At 40.9% G+C, this 12500-nt stretch overlaps 1 protein-coding gene across 5 annotated transcripts in view; it reads right to left on the bottom strand.

Moving 5' to 3' along the window:
- Positions 1-12500, bottom strand: part of LOC133618410 (receptor-type tyrosine-protein phosphatase S-like) — a 425684-nt gene that overhangs the window by 23182 nt on the left and 390002 nt on the right. For all 5 annotated transcript variants that reach the window (XR_012050994.1, XM_061978745.2, XM_061978743.2 and 2 more), the window contains one exon: positions 5957-6082. Coding sequence is in view for 4 of the 5 variants with exons in the window: in XM_061978745.2 (XP_061834729.1) it covers positions 5957-6082 (126 nt within the window). In the remaining variant the exon portion in view is untranslated. The remainder of the gene's footprint in view (positions 1-5956; positions 6083-12500) is intronic.

Genomic DNA, 12500 nt, shown 5'->3' on the forward strand with positions numbered 1-12500 from the left:
CCTGTTGATTTTTGTTGGAGGTTGTCAATCTATGAAATATAGGTCTAAGTGAGACCTACATAGAGGTTCATGTCTCTAAGACATTCCTACTGCAAGTTGCAGGCAGTTTTGTCAGTGTTTTTTTCCTAGGAGGCGCTAGAACACCATTTTGAGTTTTTTTTTTTTTTTTTTTTTTTTTATTAGATCGCAATTTTTGCCAGTCCTGATGTGTGTCCAGTTTGGTGAGTTTTGAAGCATTTTAAGAGGGTCAAATTAAGGCTCAAAGAGGCAAAAGTGACAGTTTTTACTAAACTTTTGTTTTGAAGGGGGAATTGCCAACTTCCTGTTGATTTTTGCAGAAGGTTTTTGTTTCAAAGGGACATTGCAGTCCCTAATAATAAACACGGTTCATGTAGACTAACATTTTTTGTTCCAATAAAGACAACAATGACATTTTTTGTGGTGCCCTTTATTTAGAAAAGTATTGAAATGCTTTTTGGTACCGGTACCAAAATATTGGTATCAGGACAACACTAGTTAGTACACGCAAAATGATTGTTTAAATAAGGCTATCTGCACCTGTTTTTAATTGCACAAACAGTCTTAGTAGATGAAACACGCCCACTCATAATAGTACACGCTACTTTATAGATTGTACATTTAGGGTAAGATATTTCAGTTTGAGTAAATCAGGCCCTTAAAAATGAAAAGTAGTTTAGTATTCAAGTCATTTATCAGCAACATTTATTTCAGTGTGGTGTTACACAGACTACTCACAGAGACAATTCCCCCTTCTAATGATTACAAGTATCTGACCCTGGATCAGCGGCGGTTGTTAACTTCCCGCTGTAGCTATTGTCCGCCACTCTGGAGGCTATTGTCCGCCACTCTGGAGGCTATTGTCCGCCTCTCTGGAGGCTATTGTCCGTCACTCTAGAGGCTATTGTCCGCCACTCTGGAGGCTATTGTCCGCCACTCTGGAGGCTATTGTCCGCCACTCTGGAGGCTATTGTCCGTCACTCTGGACGCTTTTGCCCGCCACTCTGGAGGCTATTGTCCGTCACTCTGGAGGCTATTGTCCGCCACTCTGGAGGCTATTGTCCGCCACCCTGGAGGCTATTGTCCGCCACTCTGGAGGCTATTGTCCGCCACTCTGGAGGCTATTGTCCGCCACCCTGGAGGCTATTGTTTGCCACCCTGGAGGCTATCGTCCGTCACTCTGGAGGCCATTGTCCGCCACTCTGGAGGCTATTGTCCGCCACTCTGGAGGCTAGTGTCCGCCACTCTGGAGGCTATTGTCCGCCACTCTGGAGGCTATTGTCCGCCACTCTGGAGGCTAGTGTCCGCCACCATGGAGGCTAGTGTCCGCCACCATGGAGGCTATTTTCCACCACTCTGGAGGCTATTGTCCGCCACTCTGGAGGCTATTGTCCGCCACTCTGGAGGCTATTGTCCGTCACTCTGGAGGCTATTGTCCGTCACTCTGGAGGCTATTGTCCGCCACTCTGGAGGCTACTGTCCGTCACTCTGGAGGCTATCGTCCGCCACTCTGGAGGCTATTGTCCGCCACTCTGAAGGCTATTGTCCGCCACTCTTGAGGCTATTGTCCGCCACTCTGGAGGCTATTGTCCGTCACTCTGGAGGCTATTGTCCGCCACTCTGGAGGCTATTGCCCGCCACTCTGGAGGCTATTGTCCGTCACTCTGGAGGCTATTGTCCGCCACTCTGGAGGATATTGTCCGCCACTCTGGAGGCTATTGTCCGCCAGTCGGGAGGCTATTGTCCGTCACTCTGGAGGCTATTGTCCGTCACTCTGGAGGCTATTGTCCGCCACTCTGGAGGCTAGTGTCCGCCACTCTGGAGGCTATTGTCCGTCACTCTGGAGGCTATTGTCCGTCACTCTGGAGGCTATCGCCTGCCACCCTGGAGGCTATCGTCCGTCACCCTGGAGGCTATCGTCCGCCACCCTGGAGGCTATCGTCCGCCACCCTGGAGGCTATCGTCCGCCACCCTGGAGGCTATCGTCCGCCACCCTGGAGGCTATCGTCCGTCACTCTGGAGGCTATCGTCCGTCACTCTGGAGGCTATTGTCCGCCACTCTGGAGGCTATTGTCCGTCACCCTGGAGGCTATCGTCCGCCACCCTGGAGGCTATCGTCCGCCACCCTGGAGGCTATCGTCCGTCACTCTGGAGGCTATCGTCCGTCACTCTGGAGGCTATCGTCCGCCACTCTGGAGGCTATTGTCCGTCACCCTGGAGGCTATTGTCCGCCACCCTGGAGGCTATCGTCCGCCACCCTGGAGGCTATCGTCCGCCACCCTGGAGGCTATCGTCCGTCACTCTGGAGGCTATCGTCCGTCACTCTGGAGGCTATCGTCCGTCACTCTGGAGGCTATCGTCCGTCACTCTGGAGGCTATCGTCCGTCACTCTGGAGGCTATCGTCCGTCACTCTGGAGGCTATCGTCCGCCACTCTGGAGGCTATTGTCCGTCACCCTGGAGGCTATTGTCCGCCACTCTGGAGGCTATCGTCCGCCACCCTGGAGGCTATCGTCCGCAACTCTGGAGGCTATCGTCCGCCACCCTGGAGGCTATCGTCCGCCACCCTGGAGGCTATCGTCCGCCACCCTGGAGGCTATCGTCCGCCACCCTGGAGGCTATCGTCCGCCACCCTGGAGGCTATCGTCCGTCACTCTGGAGGCTATCGTCCGTCACTCTGGAGGCTATCGTCCGTCACTCTGGAGGCTATCGTCCGTCACTCTGGAGGCTATCGTCCGTCACTCTGGAGGCTATCGTCCGTCACCCTGGAGGCTATTGTCAGCCACTCTGGAGGCTATCGTCCGCCACCCTGGAGGCTATCGTCCGCAACTCTGGAGGCTATCGTCCGTCACTCTGGAGGCTATCGTCCGTCACTCTGGAGGCTATCGTCCGTCACTCTGGAGGCTATCGTCCGTCACTCTGGAGGCTATCGTCCGTCACTCTGGAGGCTATCGTCCGTCACCCTGGAGGCTATTGTCCGCCACTCTGGAGGCTATCGTCCGCCACCCTGGAGGCTATCGTCCGCAACTCTGGAGGCTATCGTCCGTCACTCTGGAGGCTATCGTCCGTCACTCTGGAGGCTATCGTCCGCCACTCTGGAGGCTATTGTCCGTCACTCTGGAGGCTATTGTCCGTCACTCTGGAGGCTATTGTCCGCCACCCTGGAGGCTATCGTCCGCCACCCTGGAGGCTATCGTCCGCCACCCTGGAGGCTATCATCTGCCACTCTGGAGGCTATCGTCCGTCACTCTGGAGGCTATCGTCCGCCACTCTGGAGGCTATTGTCCGCCACTCTGGAGGCTATTGTCCGCCACTCTGGAGGCTATTGTCCGCCACTCTGGAGGCTATTGTCCGCCACTCTGGAGGCTATTGTCCGCCACCCTGGAGGCAATTGTCCGCCACCCTGGAAGCTATTGTCCGACACCCTGGAGGCTATTGTCCGCCACCCTGGAGGCTATTGTCCGTCACTCTCGACGCTATTGTCCGCCACTCTGGAGGCTATTGCCCGCCACTCTGGCGGCTATTGTCCGCCACTCTGGAGGCTATTGTCCGCTACTCTGGAGGCTATTGTCCGTCACTCTGGAGGCTATTGTCCGCCACTCTGGAGGCTATTGTCCGTCACTCTGGAGGCTATTGTCCGTCACTCTGGAGGCTATTGTCCGCCACCATGGAGGCTATTGTCCGCCACCATGGAGGCTATTGTCCGCCACTCTGGAGGCTATTGTCCGCCACTCTGGAGGCTATTGTCCGTCACTCTGGAGGCTATTGTCCGCCACTCTGGAGGCTATTGTCCGTCACTCTGGAGGCTATTGTCCGCCAGTCGGGAGGCTATTGTCCGTCACTCTGGAGGCTATTGTCCGTCACTCTGGAGGCTATTGTCCGCCACTCTGGAGGCTAGTGTCCGCCACTCTGGAGGCTATTGTCCGTCACTCTGGAGGCTATTGTCCGTCACTCTGGAGGCTATCGCCTGCCACCCTGGAGGCTATCGTCCGTCACCCTGGAGGCTATCGTCCGCCACCCTGGAGGCTATCGTCCGCCACCCTGGAGGCTATCGTCCGCCACCCTGGAGGCTATCGTCCGTCACTCTGGAGGCTATCGTCCGTCACTCTGGAGGCTATCGTCCGTCACTCTGGAGGCTATCGTCCGTCACTCTGGAGGCTATCGTCCGTCACTCTGGAGGCTATCGTCCGTCACTCTGGAGGCTATCGTCCGCCACTCTGGAGGCTATTGTCCGTCACCCTGGAGGCTATCGTCCGCCACTCTGGAGGCTATCGTCCGCCACCCTGGAGGCTATCGTCCGCAACTCTGGAGGCTATCGTCCGCCACCCTGGAGGCTATCGTCCGCCACCCTGGAGGCTATCGTCCGCCACCCTGGAGGCTATCGTCCGCCACCCTGGAGGCTATCGTCCGCCACCCTGGAGGCTATCGTCCGTCACTCTGGAGGCTATCGTCCGTCACTCTGGAGGCTATCGTCCGTCACTCTGGAGGCTATCGTCCGTCACTCTGGAGGCTATCGTCCGTCACTCTGGAGGCTATCGTCCGTCACCCTGGAGGCTATTGTCCGCCACTCTGGAGGCTATCGTCCGCCACCCTGGAGGCTATCGTCCGCAACTCTGGAGGCTATCGTCCGTCACTCTGGAGGCTATCGTCCGTCACTCTGGAGGCTATCGTCCGCCACTCTGGAGGCTATCGTCCGTCACTCTGGAGGCTATTGTCCGTCACTCTGGAGGCTATTGTCCGCCACCCTGGAGGCTATCGTCCGCCACCCTGGAGGCTATCGTCCGCCACCCTGGAGGCTATCGTCTGCCACTCTGGAGGCTATCGTCCGTCACTCTGGAGGCTATCGTCCGCCACTCTGGAGGCTATTGTCCGCCACTCTGGAGGCTATTGTCCGCCACTCTGGAGGCTATTGTCCGCCACTCTGGAGGCTATTGTCCGCCACTCTGGAGGCTATTGTCCGCCACCCTGGAGGCAATTGTCCGCCACCCTGGAAGCTATTGTCCGACACCCTGGAGGCTATTGTCCGCCACCCTGGAGGCTATTGTCCGTCACTCTCGACGCTATTGTCCGCCACTCTGGAGGCTATTGCCCGCCACTCTGGCGGCTATTGTCCGCCACTCTGGAGGCTATTGTCCGCCACCCTGGAGGCTATTGTCCGCCACCCTGGAGGCTATTGTCCGTCACTCTGGAGGCTATTGTCCGCCACCCTGGAGGCTATTGTCCGCCACTCTGGAGGCTATTGTCCGTCACTCTGGAGGCTATTGTCCGTCACTCTGGAGGCTATTGTCCGCCACCCTGGAGGCTATTGTCCGTCACTCTGGAGGCTATTGTCCGCCACTCTGGAGGCTATTGTCCGCCACCCTGGAGGCTATTGTCCGCCACTCTGGAGGCTATTGTCCGCCACCCTGGAAGCTATTGTCCGCCACTCTGGAGGCTATTGTCCGCCACTCTGGAGGCTATTGTCCGCCACTCTGGAGGCTATTGTTCGTCACTTTGGAGGCTATTGTCCGTCACTCTGGACGCTATTGCCCGCCCCTCTGGAGGCTATTGTCCGCCACTCTGGAGGCTATTGTCCGCCACTCTGGAGGCAATTACATCTTTTCTCCCCCCGCTCAGCCTGCCTGACTCCCTCTAATGGAGATCAATACAGCATCTGTCAATGTGACGTCTGGCTTAACTGGAATGATCTATGATGGCACACACATACACACACACACACACACACACACACACACACACACACACACACACACACACACACACACACACACACACACACACACACACACACACACACGCACGCACGCACGCACACGTTGTCACACACCCCTTCACACACAAATGAGGCGACAGGACGGCGCTGACAGATTGGGAACACAGTCAAGGTGATGTCAACACTGCTCTTTGGATAAAGAGAATGGCAAGAACGAGGTACGCACCCTGGCATCTGTTACTTTGAACTCCCGCAGGATGTACTGGGGCATGTTGTACTCGGCCATGGGGTCCACCACAAAGTACTGGTACCTGGCCGAGCGCTCGGCTGGCCAGTACTGGTGACACTTCTCCTGAAACGCCACACCAAAAGCACTTTTGTTACCATGTTTTTATTATGATTATAGTTTCACTTCAAAACTACAATCCAAAAAATAAACATTGTACAATTATAATCAAGAATGAGGGAGTATTTTATATCCTAAAAGATTTACACTCATTTTTTTTTTTTTATTGCAAACTTTTTTTTTTTTTAACAACCTTTTTGCTTGGTCATTATGGGGTATTGTCATTATGAGTGTAGAATTTTTAGGATATAAAACAACTTATTCCATTTTGGAATAAGGCTGGAATAAAAAAAAATTGAAAAAAAAGTTAAGTGCTCTCAATGTATTCACATTGTTTTACTTGTCCACATTTTTTTTATTCCAGCCTTATTCCAAAATGGAATAATTGTCCTCAAAATTCTACACACAATACCCCATAATGACAATACAAAAAGGTATATATTTTTTTTATTTAACAAATGTGCAATTAAAAAGAAAGAAAAATGCACATTGTCATTTTGTGTGTAGAATTTTTAGGATATAAAATAATTTATTCCATTTTGGAATAAGGCTGGAATAAAAAAAAAATGAAAAAAAAAGTTAAGCGCTCTTAATTTTATTCACATTGTTTCACTTGTCCACATTTTGTTATGTTACAGCATTATTCCAAAATAGAATACATTCTTTTTTGTCCTCAAAATTCTACATACAATGCCCCCAAAGGTTGTTTAAAAAAAAAAAAAAAAAAAATTGCAGTTAAAAAAAAAAATCCCATTGTCATTGTGTGTGTAGAATTTTTAGGATATACAATAATTTATTCCATTTTGGAATAAGGCTGGAATAAAAATGTTTTGGAAAAATAAGCTAAGCGCTCTCAATGTATTCACATTGTTTTACTTGTCCACATTTTTTTTATTCCAGCCTTATTCCAAAATTGAATAATTGTCCTCAAAATTCTACACACAATACCCCATAATGACAATGCAAAAAGGTATATTTTTTTTAATTTAACAAATGTGCAATTAAAAAAAAAGAAAAATGCACATTGTCATTGTGTGTGTAGAATATTAAGGATATAAAATAATTTATTCCATTTTGGAATAATGCTGGAATAAAAAAAATGTGAAAAAAAAGTTAAGCGCTCTTAATTTTATTCACACTGTTTCACTTGTCCACATTTTGTTATGTTACAGCCTTATTCCAAAATGGAATAATTGCCTTCAAAATTCTACACACAATGCCCCCAAACGTTGTTTAAAAAAAAAAAAAAAAAAAAAAATTGCAGTTAAATAAAAATCCCATTGTCATTGTGTGTGTAGAATTTTTAGGATATAAAGTAATTTATTCCATTTTGGAATAAGGCTGTAATAAAAAAAAAAGTGGAATAAAAAGTTAAGCGCTCTCAATGTATTTTTGTCCTCAAAATTCTACATACAATGCCCCCAAATGTTTGTTTTTTTTGTTTTTTTAAATTAATTTGCAAAAAAAAAAAAAATACATTCCATGTTACAGCCTTATTCCAAAATGGAATAATTGTCCTCAAAATTCTACACACAATACCCCATAATGACAATGCAAAAAGGTATATATTTTTTTATTTAATAAATTTACAATTAAAAAAAATAAAAATTCACATTGTCATTGTGTGTGTAGAATTTTTAGGATATACAATAATTTATTCCATTTTGGAATAAGACTGTTATAAAAAAAATGTGGAGAAAAAAAGTTAATTTGCAATTAAAAAAAATACATTCCATTGTCATTTTGTGTGTAGAATTTTTAGGATATAAAATAATTTATTCCATTTTGGAATAAGGCTGGAATAAAAAAATGTGGGAAAAAAAAGTTAAGCACTCTCAATGTATTCACATTGTTTCACTTGTTCACATTTTGTTATGTTACAGCCTTATTCCAAAATGGAATAATTGCCCTCACAATTCTACACACAATGCCCCCAAACGTTGTTTTAAAAATAAAATAAAAAAATTGCAGTTTAAAAAAAAATCCCATTGTCATTGTGTGTGTAGAATTTTTAGGATATAAAATAATTTATTCCATTTTGGAATAAGGCTGGAATAAAAAAATGTGGGAAAAAAAAAGTTAAGCGCTCTCAATGTATTCACATTGTTTCACTTGTCCACATTTTGTTATGTTACAGCCTTATTCCAAAATGGAATATATTAATTTTTGTCCTCAAAATTCTACATACAATGCCCCCAAATGTTGTTTTTTTTGTTTTTTTTAATTAATTTGTAAAAAAAAAAAAAAACATTCCATTGTCATTTTGTGTGTAGAATTTTTAGGATATAAAATAATTTATTCCATTTTGGAATAAGGCTGGAATAAAAAAATGTGGGAAAAAAAGTTAAGCTCTCAATGTATTCACATTGTTTCACTTGTCCACATTTTCTTATGTTACAGCCTTATTCCAAAATGGAATAATTGTCCTCAAAATTCTACACACAATACCCCATAATGACAATGCAAAAAGGTATTTATTTATTTTTTTATTTAATAAATGTGCAATTAAAAAAAAAGAAAAATTCACATTGTCATTGTGTGTGTAGAATGTTAAGGATATAAAATAATTTATTCCATTTTGGAATAAGGCTGGAATAAAAAAAAATTGAAAAAAAAAGTTAAGCGCTCTTAATTTTATTCACATTGTTTCACTTGTCCACATTTTGTTATGTTACAGCATTATTCCAAAATGGAATACATTCTTTTTTGTCCTCAAAATTCTACATACAATACCCCCAAAGGTTGTTTAAAAAAAAAAAAAAAAAAATTGCAGTTAAAAAAAAAATCCCATTGTCATTGTGTGTGTAGAATTTTTAGGATATAAAATAATGTATTCCATTTTGGAATAAGGCTGGAATAAAAAAATGTGGGGAAAAAAGTTAAGCTCTCAATGTATTCACATTGTTTCACTTGTCCACATTTTGTTATGTTACAGCCTTATTCCAAAATGGAATACATTAATTTTTGTCCTCAAAATTCTACATACAATGACCCCAAATGTTTTTTTTTAGTTTTTTTTTAATTAATTTGCAAAAAAAATAAATAAATTCCATTGTCATTTTGTGTGTAGAATTTTTAGGATATAAAATAATTTATTCCATTTTGGAATAAGGCTGGAATAAAAAAATGTGGGAAAAAAAAGTTAAGCGCTCTCAATGTATTCACATTGTTTCACTTGTCCACATTTTGTTATGTTACAGCCTTATTCCAAAATGGAATATATTAATTTTTGTCCTCAAAATTCTACATACAATGCCCACAAATGTTTTTTTATTTTTTTATTTTAATTAATTTGCAAAAAAAAAAAAATACATTCCATTGTCATTTTGTGTGTAGAATTTTTAGGATATAAAATAATTTATTCCATTTTGGAATAAGGCTGGAATAAAAAAAAATTGAAAAAAAAAGTTAAGCGCTCTTAATTTTATTCACATTGTTTCACTTGTCCACATTTTGTTATGTTACAGCATTATTCCAATATGGAATACATTCTTTTTTGTCCTCAAAATTCTACATACAATACCCCCAAAGGTTGTTTAAAAAAATAAAAATAAATTGCAGTTAAAAAAAAAAATACATTCCATTGTCATTGTGTGTGTATAATTTTTAGGATATACAATAATTTATTCCATTTTGGAATAAGGCTGTAATAAAAACAAAATTGGAAAAAAAAGTTAAGCGCTCTCAATGTATTCACATTGTTTCACTTGTCCACATTTTGTTATGTTACAGCCTTATTCCAAAATGGAATAATTGTCCTCAAAATTCTACACACAATACCCCATAATGACAATGCAAAAAGGTATTTTTTTATTTTTTTATTTAATAAATGTGCAATTAAAAAAAAGAAAAATACACAGTCATTGTGTGTGTAGAATTTTTAGGATATAAAATAATGTATTCCTTTTTGGAATAAGGCTGTAATAAAAAAAATGTGGAAAAAAAAGTTAAGCGCTCTCAATGTATTCACATTGTTTCACTTGTCCACATATTCTTATGTTACAGCCTTATTCCAAAATGGAATAATTGTCCTCAAAATTCTACATACAATACCCCCAAAGGTTTTTTTTTTTTTTTTTTTTTTTTTTTTAAATAAATATGCAATTAAAAAAAAAGAAAAATTTGCATTGTCATTGTGTGTGTACAATTTTTAGGATGTACATTAATGTATTCCATTTTGGAATAAGACTGCAATAAAAAAAATGTGGGAAAAAAAAGTTAAGCGCTCTCAATGTATTCACATTGTTTCACTTGTCCACATTTTGTTATGTTACAGCCTTATTCCAAAATGGAATACATTCATTTTTGTCCTCAAAATTCTACATACAATGCCCCCAAATGTTTTTTTGTTGTTGTTTTTTTTAATTAATTTGCAAAAAAAAAAAATACATTCCATTGTCATTTTGTGTGTAGAATTTTTAGGATATAAAATAATTTATTGCATTTTGGAATAAAGCTGGAATAAAAAAATGTGGAAAAAAAGTGAAGCGCTCTCAATGTATTCACATTGTTTCACTTGTCCACATTTTGTTATGTTACAGCCTTATTCCAAAATGGAATATATTAATTTTTGTCCTCAAAATTCTACATACAATGCCGCCAAATATTTTTTTTTTTTTTTTTTTAATTAATTTGCAACAAAAAAAATAAAATACATTCCATTGTCATTTTGTGTGTAGAATTTTTAGGATATAAAATAATTTATTCCATTTTGGAATAAGGCTGGAATAAAAAAAATGTGGGAAAAAAAGTTAAGCGCTCTCAATGTATTCACATTGTTTCACTTGTCCACATTTTGTTATGTTACAGCCTTATTCCAAAATTGAATAATTGTCCTCAAAATTCTACATACAATGCCCCCAAACGTTGTTTAAAAAAAAAAAAAAAAAAAATTGCAGTTAAAAAAAAAATCCCATTGTCATTGTGTGTGTAGAATTTTTAGGATATAAAATAAATTATTCCATTTTGGAATAAAGCTGGAATAAAAAAATGTGGAAAAAAAGTGAAGCGCTCTCAATTTATTCACATTGTTTCACTTGTCCACATTTTGTTATGTTACAGCCTTATTCCAAAATGGAATACATTCTTTTTTGTCCTCAAAATTCTACATACAATACCCCCAAAGGTTTTTTTTTTTTTTTTTTTTTTTTTTTTTTTTTAATAAATGTGCAATTTAAAAAAAAGAAAAATTCACATTGTCATTGTGTGTGTAGAATTTTTAGGATATACAATAATGTATTCCATTTTGGAATAAGACTGCAATAAAAAAATGTGGGAAAAAAAAGTTAAGCGCTCTCAATGTATTCACATTGTTTCACTTGTCCACATTTTGTTATGTTACAGCCTTATTCCAAAATGGAATACATTCCTTTTTGTCCTCAAAATTCTACAAATACAATGACAATGTGAATTTTTCTTTTTTTAATTGCACATTTACAAAAAATATATATATACCTTTTTGCATTGTCATTATGGGGTATTGTGTGTAGAATTTTGAGGACAATTATTCCATTTTGGAATAAGGCTGTAACATAACAAAATGTGGACAAGTGAAACAATGTGAATACATTGAGAGCGCTTAAATTTTTTTTCCACATTTTTTTTATTATAGTCTTATTCCGAAATGGAATAAATGATTTTATATCCTAAAAATTCTACACACACAATGACAATGGGATTTTTTCTTTTTTTTAATTGCACATTTATTACGTAAAAAAATAAATATATACCTTTTTGCATTGTTATTATGGGGTATTGTGTGTAGAATTTTGAGGACAATTATTCCATTTTGGAATAAAGCTTTAACATAACAAAATGTGGACAAGTGAAACAATGTGAATACATTGAGAGCGCTTAACTTTTTTTTCCCACATTTTTTTATTACAGCCTTATTCCAAAATGGAATAAATTGTTTGCTATCCTAACAATTCTACACACACAATGACAATGGGATTTTTTTTTAACTGCAAATTTATTTAAAAAAAAAGAAACCCAAAAAACCTTAGGGGGTATTGTATGTAGAATTTTGAGGACACAAATGAATGTATTCCATTTTGGAATAAGGCTGTAACATAACAAAATGTGGACAAGTGAAACAATGTGAATACATTGAGAGCGCTTCACTTTTTCTCCCAAATTTTTTCATTACAGTCTTATTCCAAAATGGAATAAATTATTTTATATCCTAAAAATTCTACACACACAATGACAATGTGTATTTTTATTTTTTTTTAATTGCACATTTATTTAAAAAAATATATATATACCTTTTTGCATTGTTATTATGGGGTATTGTATGTAGAATTTTGAGGGCAATTATTCCATTTTGGAATAAGGCTGTAACATAACAAAATGTGGACAAGTGAAACAATGTGAATACATTGAGAGCACTTAACTTTTTTTCCCACATTTTTTTATTACAGCC

This window comes from Nerophis lumbriciformis, linkage group LG19, assembly GCF_033978685.3.
Source record: "Nerophis lumbriciformis linkage group LG19, RoL_Nlum_v2.1, whole genome shotgun sequence".
Taxonomy (NCBI): domain Eukaryota; kingdom Metazoa; phylum Chordata; class Actinopteri; order Syngnathiformes; family Syngnathidae; genus Nerophis; species Nerophis lumbriciformis.